At 39.4% G+C, this 24,308-nt stretch overlaps 1 protein-coding gene across 1 annotated transcript; it reads right to left on the bottom strand.

Moving 5' to 3' along the window:
• Nucleotides 1–815: 815 nt before the first annotated feature.
• On the bottom strand, nt 816–22,535 carry plppr4a (phospholipid phosphatase related 4a). Its single transcript, XM_051094514.1, has 7 exons — nt 22,077–22,535; nt 14,574–14,759; nt 9,854–9,983; nt 9,390–9,585; nt 6,201–6,258; nt 5,898–6,071; nt 816–3,481 (listed from the first exon to the last, which is right to left on the bottom strand). Exons 1-7 carry the CDS (start codon nt 22,152–22,154, stop codon nt 1,985–1,987), a joined length of 2,319 nt encoding a protein of 772 aa, XP_050950471.1. The 5' UTR covers nt 22,155–22,535; the 3' UTR covers nt 816–1,984.
• Nucleotides 22,536–24,308: the final 1,773 nt, after the last annotated feature.

The following is a 24,308-nucleotide window of genomic DNA, read 5'->3' as shown; positions in this document are numbered from 1 at the left end:
CGAAAAGCCATTTCTTTGATGCACCATATCTGGTTTAGAACACTAACAAAGTATGTGTCTCTGTGACACTAAAATAATAACCCACTGATCTCTCTCACATTTCAACAGTTTGCTGGCAAAGTTACAAATACCTATTTACAGGGGTAAAAAAACGAATGATTATTCGGTTGATTCTGCAGAATGAAATAGAGTATAAATCAAGGGACCAGCCATCACTATTAAAGGCATCATTTACAAAAGAAAAGCAAAACAAAACAAATCCTTTAGTTACAGTAAATACAGTATTAAGTCACCATGCATATGTAAAGACAGGTTAAAGCCATAATGTGGGGTACAATTATACTGTACAAGCATATATAAAACTTTAAAATGTGTTGGTTTGGATTCACTCTTTTAAAACAGACACATCAAAATATGTATATATCAATGAAATCTAAGTTCAGTTAAAAAAAAAATAAATAAATAACCAACATCATATAAATGACACTGTACATGAATTAACTACATGTATCTGTCACCTTGTTTAACATACATTCTTATTTGGCGATATTTATGTATATATTACAATATGGTCCTAACAAGGATGTAAACAATGAGCTAGAAATACAAATACACAGTTTAGAACTGTTTAGAAATATACACGCCACACAGGATGAATCCTAACATTGTTTATTTTGTTAAAACTTAATAGTTTATGCAGCACTTGTCATTATGCAGTGACCGTGCCCATTTTTCACTGCCATTTGATGGCACAGACAGTGGATGTTTAAAGCAAAGTCAGTCAATTCTGCACCGTAATCATTACAGCAGCAACATTTTTGTACAGTTACTGCAAGATGAAGCTAAGTTATCACTAGCTAATAGGCATATAATACTTTTTGAGGCACTCTATGAATATGATTATTAGTATTTTTTTAGACGTTTACAAAAATAAGCAATGAATTCCCACTAGTACCTTTGGGGGCCTCCTATTGCTCTCATAAAGTGTATGCTTCTCTGCAATGTGCAGTGAAGTATGAGTCACTTGTTTATGCCCACACTCTTAAAAATGATGAGAACGACGCACCTCAGTAGCTATATAACCCCATCCCGCCAGGCAAAATGGGGGGACAACTAAGAAAATGATGCACAATACATCACTGTAAACATACAGCAATGGGGCATAAAACACAATTATACCTGTGCTTAAAGCACACTATAAAGTACGGGGGCTTGCAAGTGCTCATTGGCCTACGGAACCAAATAAAAGTTCTACTTTACACAAAGGCAGTATGACATTAATGTCTGAAGAATGTATTGTTCTCTGTATTACAATGCCAAAGGCTGAGTCTCTATAAATTCATTGTCTCTATGCCAGCAAAGAGCACTTTCAGCTGTTTGAATGAAAATAGCTCATTCATGGTCACCAAAACACACAGTGCATATGTTTAAACAAGCCCCCTAAAGAAAACATCCATTTGGTTAATACACTGTAGCTAAAACCTTCTGTGAACTTCACAATAACATTCTCCTATTTGTCTAAAAGCTATGAGTCTGATTGAAAGCCCGGCTAAAATATTTGATAGCAACATAGTTATCCTTAAGCATGAAAAGATGTGATTGAGTGGTCCGTTATACGTACAAATATTTATATTGAGAAAATATATATAAATGTACAAAGTTTTTAAAAGCACCCACGTTGCCGTGAGACAACAGACAATTCCGATAAGACAATGGATTAGGCAAATCAAACAATCATCTATACCAAACAGCCCCAAATTTCACATTTTGTGCTTATGTTATAGTAACGAGGCCTACAGAATGTAGACTGAAAATGCACATTGTTGCCTTACGTGTTCTGGAGAGTGCAGGTGTGACTAACGGTCAGGGAATGTAGATGTATCCAGAATGATACAGGCTCTACTCAGTTCCCTAAAAGAGCCTCCAGTCTTCAGAGTTCAGAGAGCAAGGCAACTCTTAGGATTGGTACAGAAAGTGGTTTCTTTTACTCCTTGAAAGTCAAAATGGGGGGAGGTGTAGGGGAGGGTTTGAAAAAGTGAGGCAGGTTCCTGGCATTATCAGGACTAGGTCCTCTGTCGGGCAGCAGGATGATGTTGCCTTTCCTGCGTAGTGTGGAGTCTCGACTGGAGGTGGTGGAGAGAGTTTCCGAGGTGGCTTCACTGCTGGCTTCCACCGGTGTGACTCGGATGGTGGTGATACTCTGTTGGTGGTGGTGATGGTGGAAATGGGGATGATGGGGGTTGCTCATGTCAGGTAGGCTCCGGTTGCCATCTATGGAGCCGTAGCCATCTTTCAATGACTCGCAGCTCTCAGAGTCCCGGTTCAGGTCGTTGAGCTCGAGTGATTGCCGGATACTCCCCCGTTCCTGGGGCTTCCACCTCCAGGATCCGCTGCCATCTGTAGATGGTGGTTTAACCACGGGCTTGTTCTCAGGGTGGGCCTCCACTCGAACAATCCCCGTGTTGGGTTCCTGATCCATGAGGGCTTTGTAACGGATGGATCCGGTACAACTCACGGTGCTGGCCTCACTTTTAGGACTGCCGTGCAACATGCCCTGCTGCTTGGACATTGCGATGACCTGCATGATACGTGGTTGACTGTTAGTCCGACAGGCGGTGCTCTTCTCTGCCACCTTCAGCCATTTCGACCGTGCATTCCCTCCCCCACCATCATTCACCTCCCCATCATCCTCCTGAGGTGAGCAGCTCACATTCTCTTGGGTCTCCTCAGGTATGTGCACAAGTTGGGATGATCCTGGTCGTGACTGGATTGATACCCTGGCTCCACCAGTTAGGCCACCAGTGCTATTGTGATTTGCTAATGGCACAGCACTAGCAGCTAGCTTCATGTACTGCCCAGGAGGTCCACCACGGAGCTCACCATCTAAGCCCATAGCTGAGGGTTCAGAGCTGCAGCGGAGCTCCATGTTTCGCTGGGGAGACAGTTGACCAGCCTCAGCCTCCATCACCTGCAGAGACAGCTTGCGGTTCTCATTCTTGGTCTTCCATTGTGAGAGCAACTGCTTGGAACGTGTGGAGTCCATGGAGGCATGGATAGCAGCATGGCGGCGAGGCACCGGTTCTTCCATTCCAGTTGAGTGCACACGAGGCAGTGTGTTACTGAATGTCACAAAGCTCTCCTTGCAGAGGGGACTGGGAGGCGTAATGCACTCTACCTCTGTGCTTGCCCTTTTCAAACTGGACATGGTCTCTCTGTGGGACGGGCCACGTAGCAGGATACTCTCGGAGCGAGCTGAGGTTGGACGTTCCCGCATGCTCAGGCTCTTAGGTGGCAGTAGGCGTGGTGGATCTGTGTTCAGGTTTGGTAGAGGTCTCAGAGGCTCCCGCATGGCAGGTGGAGGCACCACTGGCTGGGGCTGTGGTGGAGGTTGTGGTGGCGGTGGTTGCCGGAGAGGAGGATGTACATGTGTCTTCAGAGATGTGTCTTCACTAGGTTTAAAGTTTCCAACTGCATACAGACCCTAAAGTGCAAAAATGCAGAAGATTTACAGAAGGGGTCTCCAACCCTGCTCCTGAAGAGCCACAGTCCTGCATATTTCAGCTCCAACCCCAATCAGACACACCTGAACCAGCTAATAAAGGTGTTCAGAGCTACTTGTCAATTACATGCAGGTGTATTGAAGCAGGGTTGGAACTGAAGTCTGCAGGAAAATAGCTCTCCAGGAGCAGGGTTGGAGATCTCTGATTTATTGCAATAAAAATCAGTAGATGTGATAAAGATAGTCAGATTAGTGAGATACTGAGAGTCTTTGAGAGATACTTCCATAGTCTATTCAAAAGGTTATATTCCCTGCTGAAAATCCTGCTAGCTGTTTTCTCTCAGCCCACCCGTCAGTAAAGTAACCAAACCCATCTAGAACCAGTTGACAGACCAGACTGATCAGAAGATTTTTTTCAGCAGGATCCTACATCATGTTTCACAAGACGATTTCACCTTTTTTTCATGTTTTTTGTCACCAGTAATTGCGATGCCAAGATATATTTTTAACAATTACATTAGCGAAATGATCAGACAGCCTTGTTTTCATTCTCCAAATTATACATATGGTCCCTACACTGACTAAAGTCCATCTTAAACCTACATTGACTTTCGAGAACTTTCCTCATATTGTCTATGGCAGGGTTCTCCAAACTTGGTCCTGGAGGGCCAGTGTCCTGCTAGTATCACATAGCCAGACCTTCAGACTGATGGCAGAAGAACCTTGGTGGCTTTGAATGGCCAAGACCCGCCCAAGAGGCCATATGTAGCCCTGACCCCTTTAAATTTTTCACATACTTCTGAAAATCCAGCGTTTAGTTGATCCTGATAAGCGCTCATCATCACAGTTGTAAACAGAGCAGCATTCTTCTTCCATGAGGGGGTTTGGCATCACCAAGCGGCAAACCTTCCGGTCTCTCTCTTGAAACCACCACAGAATGATTTAACATGAATTTATTGACTGCTAGAGACTGGCTCCAAAAGGGAGTCAATCCCATAGACACCCCATGTTAAAATGTTCAACTTTACAGCAGAAAAAAAAAATACGTTTACAGCCTAGTACAAAAAGTGGTTTTGTTCTATATCAGGGGCATCCAAACACAATCCTGGAGGGCCGGTGTCCTGCAGTGCTTAGCTCCAACTTGCCTTAACACACCTGCCATGAAGTTTCTGGTATGCCTAGTAAAAGCTTCATTAGCTGTTTCAGGTGTGTCTACTTGGGGTTGGAGCTAAACTCTGCAGGACAGTGGCACCCTGGGTCTATATAGCTAATTTTGCCCTTCATGACAACTCATGACAACTAATCCGTTTGAATTATATTAAGCCTTAAAGTTCCGCATAATTAAGAGTGTGGCCACTTGAGTGACAGGTGGATTGCTGCCACTGTCACCACCAAGCTAGGCAGGTGCCCCCACGTCCCGCTTCTTTGCCCATTTTTGATTATTCGGGAGTGACACGCTGCTTAGATGGCGGCGGCCAGCTCCGCCCATTCTGGGCTTCTGAAATGCTCTTCAGAAACCTACGTGTGATGTCATGGACACTACGTCTATGTTTTTTAGAGTCTATGGGCATCACACATCTTTGTTTCCAGGCAGAGTGTTAAAGAACGCAACGCACACGTCTCCCGGAAATCTTGTATAATTTAACCAATCCGATAACAACTTCAAACCTCCTGAAATGTTTCCAGCTAAGTGTGCCCATATGCAACAGATGTTCAGATAGCGGTCCATGGGCATGCCATCTGAGGCTAAGGCTAGTGTCCTGCAGTCTTTTGCTCCAACTTTCCTCAACACAACTGCCTGGAACTTTCTTGCATGTCTAGTAAGACATGGTTAACTGGTTCAGGTGTTTAATTAGGGTTGGAGCCTAAAGTCCGCAGAATACTGGCCCTCCAGAACAGAGTTTGGAGACCCCTGGTCTACACCTAATGTGGGATTCCACAGCCAGAGTATCAAACAGCATTACATAGTAATTCGCTTGACCTGATTAGTGTACACTATGCTAAGCAAACAAAAAATCAGGACCCGATGTGCTGATTTACCTCAGCTGCGTTAATTCCTCCTAAAGGAGTTTTGGCATTGTTATCGGTGTTAGAAATCACAGGGTGTACATATCCCTCAGAGCAGATTGAGCAGGGAAGAAGGAGAATTGGTGAGAGAGAAAGAAAGAAATTGTGGGAGGAATGTGAGGGGGGTGTGTGGGTGGAGAGCAGAAAAGAAGCCACAAGGGATTTGCATGTGTGAGCTATTTTTACCTCCATTAAAGCAGCATTGTCTCGCTAATTTTCTATGATTCTTCTCTGGAGTCAGGTTTCATGGAGTAATACTGATTTGTCATGGCAATACAGTATGTAAAATGAATTATTATTCACACAATGCCTTTGCAACAACAAGACTCACCAGGTAGACGGCTATGCCCCCTCCGATGAGAAAGCCACAGTAGACATCCACAGCATGGTTCTTGAACTGAATGATGCGAGTCAGGCCACAGATAATGCCACAGATGATGAAGGAAAACACCAGAAGTGGCTTCAGGAGCTTGGATGAGTCAGTTAGAGTGGCATTAAAGTACATCTGTGGAAGGAGACCAGCCTTTTTGACTGAAGTTTAATGAAAATGCTTAATAGCGGAAAGGACAGTTGGATTATTTGGCATGCAGTATCACTTGGGTCCACTGTGCCATGAGTCAAGTGGATTACTTACGGAGATGTACACCGCCGCAAAAGCTGCCAAAGTGGCGTGCTGAGATGGGAAGGACTTCCTGTAATGAGAGACAGACAGCCTTGTTAGATTATCAGATCTTTTTCACACTGAACACATTTGAGGTAGTGTACCATGCTAAAGGACAGATGGGACTGGAAAGCCACAGATAATAATGTCTATAGTGCCCTAACTCATATAATGCTTCATACGGGATCAGAGCTTTTTATTTCCTAGAACATTCTCATAGAACAGACATGTCTGAATATGCATGAGTGCTATATATTCTGGAAACACATTTCAATATACGCAACAGAAGTGTAAGCCTTCGGACACACACACACCACACCGACCCTCTTTACATCTAATTTTTACGTTATACAAAATGTCTGCGCAACATATAATCACGGCTATTGAGAGTGCATGAAATGAGTGGAAGATTGAAAAGCAGAGCTGCGCAAATGGATGTGTGTGGGTGTGCTGGAATGGGCAGCCGGGTTGTGAGCGAAGCAACAAGACTGAACTCTGTGTGGGTTTTACAGGAACGCCATGTGCCAGAGGATAGCGCCACGTTCATTCTGCTGCCTTCACATTTATCTACGCTGTTTACAGCAGAGATTATATACAAATCTATTGATTCAACCAGACCTTTACTTTAAGCAGAGTTGCTGTGCAGCAGGTCCATTTAAATTTTGTCTACCATAATATGTCAATTTATCTTTGTTTGGGTATATTGTTAAGCACCCACCCTCCATCTTCTGACTTTTGAGTTTCAGAGCTTTTTAGTCAGTCTTGAATCATTGGATGACACAGGTATTTTAACGGCAGAAGCGTGATGAGAAATCTTGAAATAGTACACAAATCTTGCCAATTTAAACTCAAGTGGGAGTGAACTAAAAAAAAAAAAGTTTATTTTCAATCAGATTATCACAGATGGAGGCTAATCTCAGTTCACTGAAAACTTTCCAAACTTTTCCAAGAACAGTTTAAATCAAATGGTCTCTATTTAATGGTCTTCTTATGGAAGCCTGTTTCTGCCACTGAACAAAAAAAAAGGTTATTGTGATTTTTATCTCAAAATTTGCCTTTTTTTCTTAGAACTGCATGATACAAACTCGTAATTCTGACTGTTTTTCAGAATTGCATGATATAAACTCACAACTGCAAGAATAAAGTCAGAATTGTGAGAAAAAAACGTACAATTCCGACTTTTTTCTTGTAAATGTGAGTTTGTATCTCACAAGACTTTTTTTCACGCAATTCTGACTTCTTTTCTACAGAATTGTGAGATATAAACTTGCCATTGCGAGTAATAAACTTGAGTTTTGAGGGGTTTTGAGGACTTCTTTTTCTCTTCTTCTTTTACTTTTTTCATACAATTGTGACTTTTTTACTCAGAATTGTCAGATATAAACTTGCAAAAGTCCAGTTTTGAGGAGAAAAAAGACTTTAAAAAGACTCACAATTCTGACTTAACTCGCAATTGTGTGTTATAAAGTCTGAATTGCAAGATACTGTATAAACTCACAATTCTCAAAAAGAAAGTCACAATTGCGAGATATAAACTCAATTCTGAGAAAAAAATCTGAATTGTGAGTTCATATCTTGCAATTCTGACTTTATTTCCTAGAATTTTGACTTCTTTCTCAAAATTACATGACATAAACTCACAATTGTAACAATAAAGTCAATTGCAAGATAAAATGTGCTTTTATACATTTTAAATGTGAGTTTGTATCTCATAATTCTGATTTTCTTTTCTCAGAATTGTGAGATATAAACTTGCAATTGCGAGTAAGTCCAGATTTGAGGGAAAAAACTGATATATTGTCAGAATTGTTCTGTCTTAATAACTCGCAATTGTGTGTTATAAAGTCTGAATTGTGAGATACTGTATAAACTCCCAGTTTAAGCCACAATTGTGAAACTCACAATTAAGAGAAAAAAAGTAAGAATTGTGAATTTCTGTCTCGCAATTCTGACTTTGTAACTTGCAATTGCGAGTTTATGTCACGCAATTCTGAATCCTTTTGTTAGAACTGTGAGTTTATATCTCACAATTCTGAGAACAAAATTCAGAACTGCGATTCGGTATCACGCAATTCTGAGATATAAACTCGCTACTGCGAGACAAAGTCAGAATTGTAAAATAAAATGTCGCAATTACCTTTTTTTTATTTAGTGGCAGAAATGGGCTTCCATACTGTCTTATTGTGATTGACTTGTTGCATGTTATTACAAAGAAAAGACAGTTCATTTTCGTAACCTTTAATCAAAACATACAGTAAAATATACAGTCTCAGTAACTTCTCTACTTCTCTAAATTCCTCTGACATCACTTTGACCACACAGCCTATTGGACAATGTTAACCAATAGCCAAACAGCTATTTTACACATTGCTTTGGCAAACTCACATTCAGGTATGGCTCCATTCTGGTATAAAGGGCACATCGGATTCCCATTTTCCACAAGTTGGAATGATTCTTTAGGGTTTTAATGAAATGTCCGCAATATACTTTGGTTAAAATTCTTCAATGCTTGCATAAAACAACACTTTTTTACCTTGTCAAAAAACGCTTTGTTCACAGCAACCTGTTTTTGGTGCGTGTCTCCTTAAATGATAATAAGCTACTGCTCATTCCTCCCCTCTTGTCCGTTTTTTGTTTATTCAGTTTCGCGTTACAATCAAAAACAAAACTAATCCACTGCGTCCTCAGTAGCTCTGATGTCGGGAGAAAATGGAGACACTTATGTTCACTTTTACACCCAATTACAAAACACCTGTTTACGAGATATTGTTGTCGATACAGCTGCTCGAGCATGGAGAAAATGGTGGACAGCGTACAAATGGCTTAGGGCAGAAATATGCTAATATGGGACAGTCCATCAAAGGTTGTGGGCGGGGCCTGAGCCTTATGACATCATACTGCGCTGAAAATCAAAACGGCTTGATAATTGAGACTGTTTCGGTTTTTTGAGGAGTGAATGTATTTTTATCATTGTAGAGTGGTTGTGTCCACACACTGCTCTTGAAAATGCATCACAATATGGGAGTAAAATGGGTTGCCAACACCATTTCACATTGACTTCAAATTAGTATGTAATGCTTAGTCCAAATTTAGACCTTTTTTGAGCATAATCATGCATTTGGTTTGCTGAACAACAATATGACACAGATACCGCTCTCTGACCTGCCAGCGTTGATCGCTGCTGGATCGGGCCCAGAGCAGATGTCATCCACAATGAAAGCGTTCTCATCACAGGAAGTGTTGAGGCTGGTGTAGTTGGGCTTGCACACAGTGAGGAAGTAGGGGGCGTGGTATCCCGTGGCCAGCTGGATAATATCTGTGATGAGTGCTGTGATGCACAGGCCAAACACGTGGACCCCTGAAAATGAGACAAAAGTGCACAGAAAGACACACGCAGAGATTATTCCTCAGTCACATAAAGCAAATACTACATTTCATAAGCAGCAAGAAGACTTCATAAGCTTGCGATAAAATAGACCGAGCTTTCATTATTAATATCAAACTCAATATAGTAAGACTATAAAACAGACACAATGAGTCAAGATCAAAAGAGTATTCCAAATAATATTTATACAAGCTATATGGCTTTTTATAGAGTCAGAAAGAGCAGAAATATATACACCCACCCACAAACCTCACAGCTCGTCGGATGTAAGAGTTGAAATTGCAGCCAGCGGCGTTTATGTTAGCCTCTGTTTTGATGGCGATATTTCTTCTGGCCAAACAGCAGTAGAGGATCCCTTCCCCAATCATAATCTGTGGGAAGATGGTCATCTTTGTTTACCCAAACAACAGCACACCCATTTTACTGCCACCCGTCCTCTTTCTAGTGGCTTCTAGGGGTCATTTCTAATGCAATCACTAACACATCAACTCCATTACTGTAATTAAAGTAATCACTCTAATCCATCCATCTATTCATTCATAGCCATATGAGAGGGTTTTCATCCAAAAATTGATGAGGGAAGGGGGTGTCTTGAAAGCCATCCAGGCCTGCACTATCGCAATGACTAAACTGTTAATTCAATGTAAATGAAAAACAGAAATCCATCGATTTCTAAAGGGGGCATCTGCTGTGGAGGAAGAGACAGAGAGTGAGAGAGATGAACAAGTGATCAAACACCCCCTGAGATCACACTTGCCACACACCTACAGTCAAGTGCAGCACTTGAGTGCAGCAGGCGCTACCGTAACAGCTGGAGCTACCAGCAGGATACACATTCACACGTCGTCTGCTAGCAAAGACTCAGCCATAATACCCATAAAGTACTGAGGCCCAAAACTAATTTGAGTGATTTGGCATCGAGAGAGTGTTGTCGAGTGATTAAACGTGGAGCAAAATTCAAAATTATTACTCAAATATTTGGGCTGAGGTGTCCATTTGTTTCCATGCTTCACTGCAGACCAACTGCAGACTTTATTTACAGTGACTGACAAATGCAAAACACACAGGATAACCAACAGTGATAGCACTCAAATGAGCATAGCTGCCTTGCAGAATTAATTAGGTCAGTATGGTGGAGCACCTAATGTGATGAAAACACCCAAGCGATGTGCTGGGGAGTTGATGAAACAAATATGTCATTAAACATTAAACAAATCTGCTCTCTGATGAATATAGGTGGAGCGAGGCAATTTTAAGATGATGTTGATGAGAACAACACTGGAATGACAAACTTTGAAAGCCATTGTGAATATAACAAGCAATTGGGGCAATGATAGAAAGCTTGTATTTTTGTTTTTTTAATTTAAATTAAATTCATAAATGTCAGTGTATTCAATTCATAAATGTAATGTTTTAATTTTCTGTAAAAATTTACTTCTTGTAAAATGTTTTGAAAAATTGCATTACTTTTTACTTAATGGTTACACCACTTTTTTTTTTTTTTTAGAGTTATTACATTTAAATTCTTCTTGAAAACGGATTTAAAACGATTTCGAAACCATAAAACATCATGAATACAAAGAGTATATTTATAAGATCTTGACGTTTTAAATATATATATATATATATATATATATATATATATATATATGTGTGTGTGTCAGACCTGTGTGTGCCATTTGGGCTGTTCGTGTGTGTTATCCCGGTTGTGTCCTTTTATGGTCTTCCTGTTCCTGTTCTCGTTTGTGATGTCATTGTTTAATCATTCCCACCTGTCCTGTTCTGATTGGTTGTTTGGTGTATTTAAGGTCGGTTGTCCCCTTGGTGTCCTGTCGGTGACTATATTGTCATTCTGTTCCGTTTTGTGGTAGTTGCTGCTGTTTCCCTTCTGTTTTCCGTTTTGTTTTACATTGGACTATTGAATAAAACTACGCATATTGGATTTCTGCTCTCCTCCGGCTCATTCCACACATGACGACTATACCCGTGACAGTGTGTGTGTGTGTCTTTTTTGTACAATCTTAATAGTCATTGACCCAGCTGTGACCCAGTGACCTATTTCTTCAAAAGCTACACTACCACTCAAAAGTTTTGGGTTGGTAATACTGTTTAACATTTTTACAGGATGTCTCTCATGCTCACAAAGGCTGCATTTATTTTATAAAATATGGTTGAAAATGGAAAATTTTCTGAAACTGTGATACATTTGTTCTCTGAATTTGATGAACAGAAGTTCAAAACCCATAAGACTTTTGTTCATTTTTGGAACACAAATTAAGATATTTCTGATGAAATCTGAGCGCTTTCTGACCCTGCATAGGCAGCAACACAACTACCACGTTCAAGGCCCAGAAAGGTAGTAAGAACATCATTAAAATAGTTCATGTGACATCAGTGGTTCAACCATAATGTTATGAAGCTACGAGAATATTTTCTGTGCACAAAGAAAACAAAAATAACAAATACAAAGTTCTGGGATGAAACTCTAGATGACACAGTCTGATAGGTCTAACTCAATCTGACATAATGACATCATTATCACATGGCACAGCTGATTGGTTCTCTTCTGTATCGGCAGCCAATTAACTCGCTGCTCAGCATTCAAATATATACGACTAGTGCTTGCTGCAGCAGTTGCAGCTCTCTTCAGAAACCCTCCACCTTCCCCAGCTCCACCTGTATAGATCTGCTATGAGGTGATTCATGTATGCTATATGGGGGTTATTTCATATATGTTATATGTGCGGCAGCAGTACTTCTAACGTGGCCACAGCGGCATGTTGTTGGCAGAAACAAGTCTCAGTACTTGCTCTGCTGCAGCAGCAGCAGCGTAGCAGATCTATTCTGCCAAGCCCAGACACATTAATATTGTCATGTACATTACCATGCCAATCCCTCCAAGAGTTGTCATGACAGAACTTTGTCCAACAATTCCTTCTCTTCCGTGTCACTAGAGTATCATGTATACATGTGGTGCTGCTGACGCAGGAATCTGCGTTCTGATTTAGAACCCAGATGTGATGCAACTTGTTTGCAAGCAGAGGTATGTACCCACACAAAAAAATTCTTGTGGCTTCATAACATTTCCTTTGAACCACTGATGTCACATGAAATATTTTAACAATGTCCTTACTACCTTTCTGGGCCTTAAATGTGGTAGTTGCATTGCTGTCTATGCAGGGTCAGAAAGCTCTTGGATTTCATCAAAAATATCTTAATTTGTGCTCTGAAGACGAACAAAGGTCTTCGGGTTTGGAACGATTGAGAGTGTGTAATTAATAACATGAATTTTAATTAATGGGTGATCTATCCCTTTAATTAAATTAATTTCAATCTTACTGACCCAAAACCTCTGAACAGTAGCGCAGTTTAAAATACAACTCCCAAAAACACATTTTCCAAACACTTCAAAACTTCCAGTTTTCGAAACCCTGAAGAAATGTGACAATCAGGTCTTGAAGATATTTCCTTCGAGCTGTCTTTGCAGTGACACTCTTGTAAATCTCAACACGCATACAGATGGTAAAATGCAATTGAGGGCAATCTATTAGACTCATGAGTTCATCACCTAGGGTCTTGATAATACTCTCACAACATGCCTGGGGAGGCTTAGCGCCTTGTCGCCCAACTGATGTTCGAAATGCATGCTGGGTGGGTGGCAGTCAAAACTTCACTGTCAATTTGGGAAGAAGACAACATGCAAGAGACAGGCGAAAAACAAGGAATAAAAATGGAGAGAGAGAACACAAATAGAAAGGCTAACAACAATTTAGCCAAGGTGAAAGCAGAGAAACCTATACTTAAAGGATGTTCACTTCCAGAACAAAAATTTACTCACCCCCTTGTCATCTAAGATGTTCATGTGTTTCTTTCTTCAGTCATAAAGAAATTGTATTTTGAGGTAAAAAAATTCAGGAATGTTCTCCATATAGTGATGCCTGTGAGTTTGAACTTCCAAAATGCAGTTTAAATGCAGCTTCAAAGGGCTCTAAATGATCTCAGTCGAGGAAGAAGGGTCTTATCTAGTGAAACGATCAGTTATTTACTAAAAATGTTTTACAGTTTATATTCTTTAAAGGTATGTCAAAAAACTCCTATCTCATTTTCTTCTCTAACTTCAAATTTCTCCTACATCGCTGTTTTACCTTTTTTTGTAAAGGGCTTTGTAAACACTGGGTCGGTACTTCTGCAGGGATGTAGGATGATTTTAAAGTTGGAGGAGAAAATGAGATGGGAGTTTTTCGACCTACCCTAACTCTGTACAAGACGAGCATTTGAAGTTAAAAAGTATATAAATTGTACATTTTTAAAAAAAAATAACCAAACATTTCACTGAATAAGACAATTCTTTGTCTTTGAAGCTGCATTTATACTGCATTTTGAAAGTTTAAACTCACGGGCACCATAGAAGTCCACTATATGGAGAACATTCCTGAAATGTTTGCGTCAAGGAACATAATTTCTTAACAACTGAAGAAAGAATTTTTATCCTTGTATGACAAATTGCTTTTGTTCCATGTTTTTGAGTCACTATAGAAAAAATAATCATCTGCTAAATACATACATTTAAAGGTCTAACATCTGTTGATTAGCTTTGAAATCATCAAAATAAAAAAATATTGATGACTCATCCTACACTACATAGATGTTTGTCCAATCAGATGCTCTCTAGAATGAGAATGTCCCTCTAATACTGTCTGTAATCGACTAGCAAGCAGCAAATCATGGTTCATGAAGCCATCAAGTGATTTCATAGGGTCTTTAACCCAAAGCTAGCAACAATTTACAACTTCAGGTCACTACAGTGAAATTGGATGCACACCATCAAAAACACTATGAATAATATTCACTTTAATATTCATTCTTGGCCTTCTAAAGTGAGATCAAACACTAGGCCTGCATAAATAAGTAAGAGTGCCCTCTGGACTAAACAAAAGCGAGAGTGTCACTCCAGCGCTTACCGTCACTGCGGGCCCGGCGAAAGCCAGACTGAAGAGCATGAGAAAGGGGATGACCTCCTTTGTGGGCTCAATGTAAGGCATGCTGAGACTGCGGTCATTGCAGCTGTAGCCTGAACGCACAGGCTTAAAAATATCTGTCAACTCCAAGAAGTATAAGCTGACAACAGAGGACACCAGAATTGGGAGCTGTAGAGATAAAAACAGAAGGAATACGATGTATTAGAAGGGTCTTGTTTAGTAAATGTGCCAGATGACTAGAGAAAAACAATGAAATTAAGCAAATTTTATTAGTCAAATGTTGCACTGTCCCATAGTTTGCTACTGTAGTTTGACTCATCTAGGCTAATTTGCAAACTGTTGCTAATATGATAGGAGGTAATTATTCCATTGAGAAGGTAATCAGCCTATTATATCACCATGGAGGTACTGTATTTGATCATGTGACTTTTCATTTGTATTTTGCCACTGTTTCATGCTTAGTATCTCAGTGAGAACAGATCAAGCGTTTCTCAATGCTTTCTACAACAATTCACTGATTATCTACCATAGTACAATGCATCATTGGAGAAACTAACCAACTGGTCAAGACTGTTTCCTGAAACCACAGTAATAAGGTCTGACCTCCATCTTTTGAACTATGTTGGTTCAATAATTTGAGACTGTCATTAATTACATCACACGCAGATAGTGGAGTAATAGCTTCCACTAATTAATCGATTCAAGATCTTTTAAGATGCTGCTGCAATGAACACGGGAACATTTTTGTTCCCTGTCATTCTGCATCACATTATGTTGTGCACAAATGCACTCTTCAATATTTACCACACTAAAATACAGTGACCAAAATTATAAGCACAACACTGTTGTTCATGAGCTGAACTCAAAGATCTAAGACTTTTTCCATGTAGAAAAGGCCTAGTTCTTTCAAATATTGTTCACAAATCTGTCTAAATCTGTGTTAGTGAGCACTTCTCCTTTGTCGAGATAATCCATCCACCTCACAGGTGTGGCATATCAAGATGCTGATAAGACAGCATGCATATTGCACAGGTGTGCCTTAGGCTGGCCACAATAAAAAGCCACTCTAAAATGTGCAGTTTTACTGTATTGGGGGGGGGTCCGGGGGGTCGGAAAACCAGTCAGGATCTGGTGTGACCACCATTTGCCTTACGCAGTGCAACACATCTCCTTCGCATAGAGTTGATCAGGTTGTTGATTGTGGCCTGTGGAATGTTGGTCCACTCCTCTTCAATGGCTGTGCGAAGTTGCTGGATGTTGACAGGAACTGGAACATGCTGTCGTATACGTCGATCCAAAGCATCGCAAACGTGCTCAGTGGGTGTGGCATCATTTTGGCTTTTGAGGTAACGTTCGCTCCAGGAAGTGGCAAGCATCGGAACCCCTGTGCGGCGGCCACCCGTCTGTGCAGCAGAAGCGCCCCACGCAGCCGAGGTGGCGCTTGCACCGCGGTTCCACTGCTTGCCGTGTCCTGCGAAAGGGCTACCCTCCGCTTTCTCTTGTGGTGGGGCTGTTTTGTGCAGTTGAGGCAGTGCTCCATGCGGAGCATAATTACAAACTGAAAAACTTGTGAAATCCAAAACTTGCTTCTCAGAATGTCCAATATCTGTATTTATTTTATTGTTTTACAATTCTTTTGTTTTCTTTAGGAATCCTGCAAGCACTTTATTTTTTATTGATATTAAGCAGATGTAATTCTTAAGTTCAGATCAAAATGATCTGACATGGTTACAACTGTAAACTTAAACTGTAATTGTAATTTTAATTAATTGCTTATTGTTAATTAATTGTAAAGCAGGGTCTAAAAATATGGTCTGTTTATAAAAGCTTACATTTTATACATTTAATAACTAAAGAATCTTGCAAGCACTTTATTTTTTCCCCTTTACTCATACTGCACAAAAGGTGATTCAATAACATTGAATGGTTTGCATGTGGTCTGTTCTTAACAGCTTTCCTAAAATTATGTCCTATTCATAAAATAAGAAATACAGTATTTAGATTCTTGGCAATACACAGCCCTAGTTTTCAGCTTCCGGGAATTGTGTACAGATCCTTGCAACATGGGGCCATGCATTATCATGCTGCAACATGAGGTGATGGTCATGGATGAATGGCACAACAATGGGCCACAGGATCTTGTCACGGTATCTCTGTGCATTTAAAATGGCATCAATAAAATACACCTGTGTTTGTTGTCCATAACATACGTCTGCCCATACCATATCCCCACCACCACCTTGGGCCACTCAATCCACAACGTTGACATCAGCAAACCGCTCACCCACACAATGCCATACATGCTGTCTGCCATCTGCCCTGTACAGTGCAAACCGGGATTCATCTGTGAAGAGAACACCTCTCCAAAGTGCCAGACAAAGTGTGGCATTGTGCTGTGTGATAAAACGTTTGGGATGCTTTGGATCGACGTATACGACAGCATGTTCCAGTTCCTGTCAACATCCAGCAACTTCGCACAGCCATTGAAGAGGAGTGGACCAACATTCCACAGGCCACAATCAACAACCTGATCAACTCTATGCGAAGGAGATGTGTTGCACTGCGTGAGGCAAATGGTGGTCACACCAGATCCTGACTGGTTTTCCGACCCCCCGGACCCCCCCAATACAGTAAAACTGCACATTTTAGAGTGGCTTTTTATTGTGGCCAGCCTAAGGCACACCTGTGCAATATGCATGCTGTCTTATCAGCATCTTGATATGCCACACCTGTGAGGTGGATGGATTATCTCGACAAAGGAGAAGTGCTCACTAACACAGATTTAGACAGATTTGTGAACAATATTTGAGAGAAACAGGCCTTTTGTGTACACAGAAAAAGTCTTAGATCTTTGAGTTCAGCTCATGAAAAATAGGGGCAAAAACAAAAGTGTTGCGTTTATAATTTTGGTCAGTGTATTTAGACTGAAACACATATATACACACTCTTAAAAATTTGTTCCAGATGGAGGTTTTCACAGTAATGCAATAGAAGAATCATTTTTGGTTCCCCAAAGAACCTTTCAATAAACTGTTATATGACATATATGACAAATATGACATGTTGCGCTCTACATTTGTGTCCTTGAAAGCTCATTTTTTTGGGTTGACAGCTTATAAAAATGTACTCCTTTTGGTTGTCGCTGCTCATTTGCATAAAGTTAATATTTTCTTAACTTTGTTACATGACTTACTCTGCAACGGTACATTCTGCAACTGTCACTGTTGCTCATGTTGCATCTCTTCATTGAAAATGGATGGAATCATGTTGCTTTGTTGCTGCGTGTCGCTGACAGTGTGAACTTCAGTGTGAAGAACATTTTAAGAACCTAAACATAAAAAACCTTTTGTGGAATGCAAAGATTCCATGGACGTTCTTTGCTTTATTTTTGAGTATATATGTATATTCAAATGGAATGAACAGTAAAGAATATATTGTATGTTAGCTTACTTGCTGTGAGAATGATTTATGAATAGTTCATCCAAAAATTAAAATTCTGTCAGTAACTACTCAGCCTGTCATTCCAAACCCGTAATACCATCGTTCATCTTCAGAACACAAATTAAGAGATTTTTGATGAAATCTGAGAGTTTTTGATCCTTCATAGACTGGAATGCAACTGACAAGTTCAAGGCCCAGAAAGGTAGTAAGAACATTATTGAAATAGTCCATGTGACATCAGTGGTTCAACCATAAAGTTATGAAGCAAGGCGTAGCGGATCCAGGTTCTACACCTACGCTGGCTCCTGTGTAAGCGGCACCACACGCGTACGTCATGGTACTCTCCTGAATGCAATGTCCTTACTACGATGTTCTTACTCTTCTTCTTGCAGATGCAAAGTTCTCTGATTTCATTAAAAATATCTTAATTTGTGTTCCGAAGATGAATGAAGAAGGAAGAATGAATGAAGGTTTGGAACAACATGAGGGTAAGGGTGGTATCGGCAAAAAACGTCTCGTTAAACTATGTTAGTAACGTTAGAGTTTGTGACTATAGTTGGCTAGCAATGCCTTTTTAAAGTGCACTCCAGATACCTCAAAATACTTGTTCGGAATACCCCAATTTTTGTTTCCTAAAAAAAAAACACTGTTGGTGCTGAAGCGGAAAATGCGCTGGGAGATCCTTGCTTTTAAAACCCTAAATGACAATGGCTGTGTATTGGTGCCTGTTGAGCTAAATAGCGCTACTACAATCAGCGCTATGTTTGTGAAATGAGCGCTGATACATAAAATGAGGGTTTGGCTGAAACGATGCTGGAGTTACATCCCCTGTGGCTTTTCACACTTGTCAACGGTACTGGGTTCACGTTAAGGTTAGACAGAAGATGTGTGATTACTGGAGAATGAAGGTTATTCTCAGGTGAATATGCATGGAACTTCTTCAGATATCCTAGAATTACTGTTGTCATTGACACGGTTCACCTTATAGTATCTCAAGGAACAAGGATCAGCTGGAAATGCCTTTGCTATCGCAGCTCCCAGGAGGAAATATATTGCGCTGTGCTATGCAAAGTGGAAATATGCCATCGTACTGAATAATTACGAAACTCGAGCGGACAGCATGAAGATCAAAGGTGGGGGTAGGGGGTTTAATTACTGTAATCAAGCCCCTTCTAAAAAGGGGAGAACATCTGCAGAAAAAGCCCCTGCGGTCTAAACTCCTAGTGATGCTGCATCTTACAACACAAATACTAATAACCTCTCTGACATTTACGCTAGACCAATTAGAGTTTCAACTATGAATATCAGTTGGTCCATCCATAACTATTACTAATTCTGTAGGAAGCAAATTAATTCTGTAGTTTGACAGTTGTTTAGATGTGAACTGCAACAAAAAATGTCTTTAACTTGAAACATTTCACGTATGTTATTTTAACACTCACACACAGCTTACAATGCAATACATACATACTATTTACCCCAAAATAAAACTTTGTGTTGACCTTTGATGTAAGCCATCAAAACTTGCATAATGCTTTCTGACAATAAGGCAAGAATTTACCTTTTCTTTAAACAAAAATATAACTTTTTTTGATTATTGGCTCTTTTTTTGCACTTAGTTATTCAAAGCATACTGAACATTCTGTCTTTGATGGGTACATTAAGTTAAAGCACTTAAAGGGATACTACCCAAAAAATGTTTTTTTAAGCTTACGCTGCACCTACATCCTACGTCATTCACCGGAATGCCACTCTTTTATGAATGCGCGTGCGACAGTTAGCAGAAGCTAGAGATTATGGTTTATAAAGTTTTAAACATGGATATTTTTCTTACACAGATGCATCAATTCACTTCAAAAGGCCTTTATTAATGGAGAAGTCCACTTTCAGGACAAAAATTTACAGATAATGTACTCACCCCCTTGTCATCCAAGATGATCATGTTTTTTTTCCTTCAGCCGTAAAGAAATTATGTTTTTTGAGTTAATTTCAGGATTTTTTTTCATATAATGGACTGCTATGGTGCCCCGAGTTTGAACTTCCAAAATGCAGTTTAAATGCAGCTTCAAACAATCCCAAATGCAGTTGTAAATGATCCCAGCCGAGGAAGAACGGTCTTATCTAGCGAAACGATTGGTTATCCTTTTCCTTTAACCCCCTGGAGCCATGTGGGCTACTTTTTTAATATGGATTTATGCACTTTGTTTTGCTTCAAAATCTCAACTACCATTCACTGCTATTATAAAGCTTGGAAGAGTCGAGGCATTTTTTAATATAACTCAAATTGTATTTGTGTGAAATTAGAAAGTCATATACACCTAGGATGGTTTCAGGGTGAGTAAATCATGGGGTAATTTTCATTTTGAGGTGAATTATCTCTTTAAAACAGTTTACTTTAGTTTACAGCTTTATTTTTTATATTTATATAAAATAGGGTAAGATTCAAATATTGGCTATATTTATTGGTTCTTTGCCAACAAATTGTATCTGGTTATCTGTATTTTCATATCAGTGCAATATCTGTATCTAAAGCCTAAATTACAATTGTATTATAAAATTTGAATGAACCTTGCAAATTAATTATGGCTGAACAACTGAACAAGAAGCACTTTGACAACATTTACATTATTTGGAAAGTAATTATGGGAACCTACTGTAGAAAAATAGGAACATGGCCAGACACCAGTGTAGAATGTTGAAGGCATAATGCCTTAAAACCTAAACTGAGATCTGTCCGTATATTGTGTATGTTACATAAAAAGTTTGTAAGGAGCCATCAAAAGAATCTTTTTAAACTTTTAAACTTCTCAGCCATCTTGTAGTTCATTTATTAAACTGAAACATATTAGTGAAACAGGGAAGTTAATTAGGCAAATTAGTGAAGCACAGCACATTAATTTACTTAGTTTTTAATTCATTCTCAGCTTAGGACAGAAACAAGGTCTCTGCAGCAAGGCTACTCTATAGAAGGCAACCAGGTCACACCTGGGAACATGATATTCATTTCAGTGCAGCCAATGAGCTTTGATTCTGTCTGATTTGACAATACAGAGTCTATTCCAGGTAAGTTGTTTACCAGACCTTACATTTGATGTCTGGATGGGAACATGTATCATGAAATGTTTCTCACTACCAGCGACATAAAAATAATATGTTCATCTTACTAAAACTAAAGTTATACCTTATCAACAACACAATCATTCAATTTTTACAATGAGGTATTATTAGTCTCGTAAAAAAAATCTTGTAGTAGTCGTTCCCTCATTCTCTAAAATGAACAGTTTAATAGAAAAACAGAATAGAAAGCCAATAGTCTAGTGACAATGACTATGGTATTTAATACATAGAATGTTTAAAATTATTTAATACTTCAGAAATTTAAAATTCAGCACTGACAAGTAAACAAGACAGATCAAAGACTGCCACCATTATCTCCATGACACTAGTGATCAGCACTCAATTGTTTTTAATTTATAGGCCATGTCAGATTTCATATAGCTAATAACTGTGCATATTCTAACCACATTATATTTAATAGTGCTCTTTTAATTCTGTGACAGACGTGTTTATTACCAATACTCATTTTTAGGTTTCCAGTCCTGTCTTATTATCAATGAAGATGATTTTGTTCACTTTGACTTTAAAGAGATACTCTACTAAGGCCATGTTGTCTGTGACAATGCATATTGTATGTTACAATCAGGAAAAGAGTGTTTTTAAAAAAGCCAGACGTGAAGAAGCAAGCCAAGATTTGATGCGCAAAAGCCAGAACACAATTTTTACGTATTTCCCTTTACATATCAAGCATACCCCTTACGTTAACATAATGTACAACAAGTGTAATGCATTTGCCCCTCTCACGACCAGAATTGCATACAGTAGCTATGTATGTAAAGTTAACAAGCAGACATGCAGAATGAACACTGACTGTGGTTCCAATCCGCTTGATTGCTTTGATTTTGAACGTGACCATCGCGCGAACCACCAAGTCTCCTATTAATTAGACATAATACAACAAGAACGGCGTTTGCTAGACTCACTTACCTCCACGAAATAAAAGCAGGGCAGCAAGGTAACGCTGTCTTTGGTCATCTTGCCTTTGAGTCTTTCCTTCGCAGACATGGTCAACGGTACGTTCCTTTAAAAACCCGGTGCGCGAAGAAATGAACACTGAAGCCCAGCTGGTGTAATTTCTCCCCGTGTGCAGTAATTGCGCTCTTTCAGGCTGTCGCTTTCTCCATCCCCAAGTGCGCTTTTACTGCGGATTCAGGCGCACGGAAAGATGCTGTATCAAACCTGGCGACATCATGACTGAAACCATGACAACACAATCACCATCCCCTGAGGACGCGCCAAAGGAGATGTTAGCAATGTCCAACACCGATTAATGTTTTAATACAACCTTCAACCTTCTGATTAGAAGCAATATGCTGACCAGATGACGTCAGAGGTGTGCTAAAAACCCATTTTCACCAGAAGCGCGCGCGCGCGCACGTGCGTGCATATGTGTGTGTGCGTGTGAGAGAGGTGGGGGCGTTCACGCTTGTTCACACTATCATGATTGTCAAATGGCTCAAAATACCGCTCGGAGAGGTTGTAGATAAAGCGTTGTCTTTAAAAAAATATATTACTGATACAGGATAAATGGTTTTTAAACGCTGTAATGATTTGCCAGTCATAAATCCACACGTAGTCACATAGCATTAGGCATTGTAAAATACATCATATCTGCCGCTAGTCTATCAAATAGCGTAGTTATAAAAAAAAAAAAAAAAAAAAACGCGTTTTTGGTACGGTTGGGGTCTCGAGTATTGCCTAAATATTGCATTCAATATAGCTGAGAGCTAGAGAATATACTGCTAAGTTGAAGAGCAAACTTTATATCAAGCATTCATATTTTATAACTTGCGCGTATTAAATAATAAACATGCTGATACGTTTGTCCTTATATCACATAGCCCTATGCACAAAGTGATACGTAAATAACACAAAGTCAAGTCTGTCTGGAGTCTGTATACATCATAAATGACTCGGTCGAACTTTTTTTTTATTCAGCATATAACTCGGGGTTATTTTTCCCCCCGTTGTCTTCTTAACTCAATTTCTTCAACTCATTCAGAGTGAACTGAGATATAAAGCCAACATGAATCCGCTTTGAATTTTGGTTCAGTGTACACACGCGCCATCTACTGGGGTTATAGGATGAGTACATTGAATTCAGTTTATAATGTAGCTCATTTCTTGCTCCACTATTATTCTACTTGTAAGCTTTACAGTCTAATATGGTGCTGTATTAGTTGTCTGCATGACGTTGGTTTCACAAAATCCACATATGATTTTCTCTACACCAAATCCACATTTTGTTTATACAAACGTTCAGCTTGTCATGTCACTGGAGAACAACATGCATATTAGCAAAGCATTATATTCTGTAAAATATTGCATTAAGATATAGGTTAAGATTCATTTAAATGATGTGCATTCAAGAGATGAGCTCTCCAGCCATATTCAGTCTTCTAGAAAAAGATGTTTTGTCTCCCCCTCATGGGTGCCGTCATTTTGACATCACATGACAAGCCTTGTCCTGTAGTTGACAGAGGCAATACTGCTTTTACTACTGTTACTACCACTACTGCAACTACAATATAGCTGCACAAGTCATTATGGAAAATTATTATAATCTGCTGGAAATGTATAGAGTAGCTAAAAAGTTTGGTGTTTTATGTCCATGTGCAGTGGTTTCCAATATGGGGTCTAGCTCCTTGCACAGGAATATATCCTTTAAGGGCAAAACTGTATAATGGGAACAAACACATATGAAACAAATATAAAATACTACATTATAAAAGAGCAGAAAATGTAATTTATGATGAATAAAATAATTCAATATAAATGGAATTAAAAAAATGATAAAACAAAAGGCACTGAATTATAATAATTCAATAAAAAGTATTTTAATTAATTAATTAATTAATTAATTAATAATCATCCTTAATGTTTAATCGCACCTATTGGTTGTATTTAAAGGGATTGTTACCCAAAAATGAAAATGACCTCATGATTTACTCACCCTCAAGTCAATCTAGGTGTATATGATATAGCCTACACATTAAAAAAATGTCCTGGCTCTTCCAAGATTTATAATGGCAGTGAATGGCTGTTGATTTTTTGAACTCCAATAAAGTACGTCCATCCATCATAAGTTCTCTCGTGGCTCCAGGGGTTTAATAAAGGCCTTCTGAAGCAATTTGATGCATTTGTGTAAGAAAAATATCC

This window comes from Labeo rohita, chromosome 2 (assembly GCF_022985175.1).
Source record: "Labeo rohita strain BAU-BD-2019 chromosome 2, IGBB_LRoh.1.0, whole genome shotgun sequence".
Lineage (NCBI taxonomy): Eukaryota > Metazoa > Chordata > Actinopteri > Cypriniformes > Cyprinidae > Labeo > Labeo rohita.
This window is presented reverse-complemented; position numbering and strand designations above follow the sequence as displayed.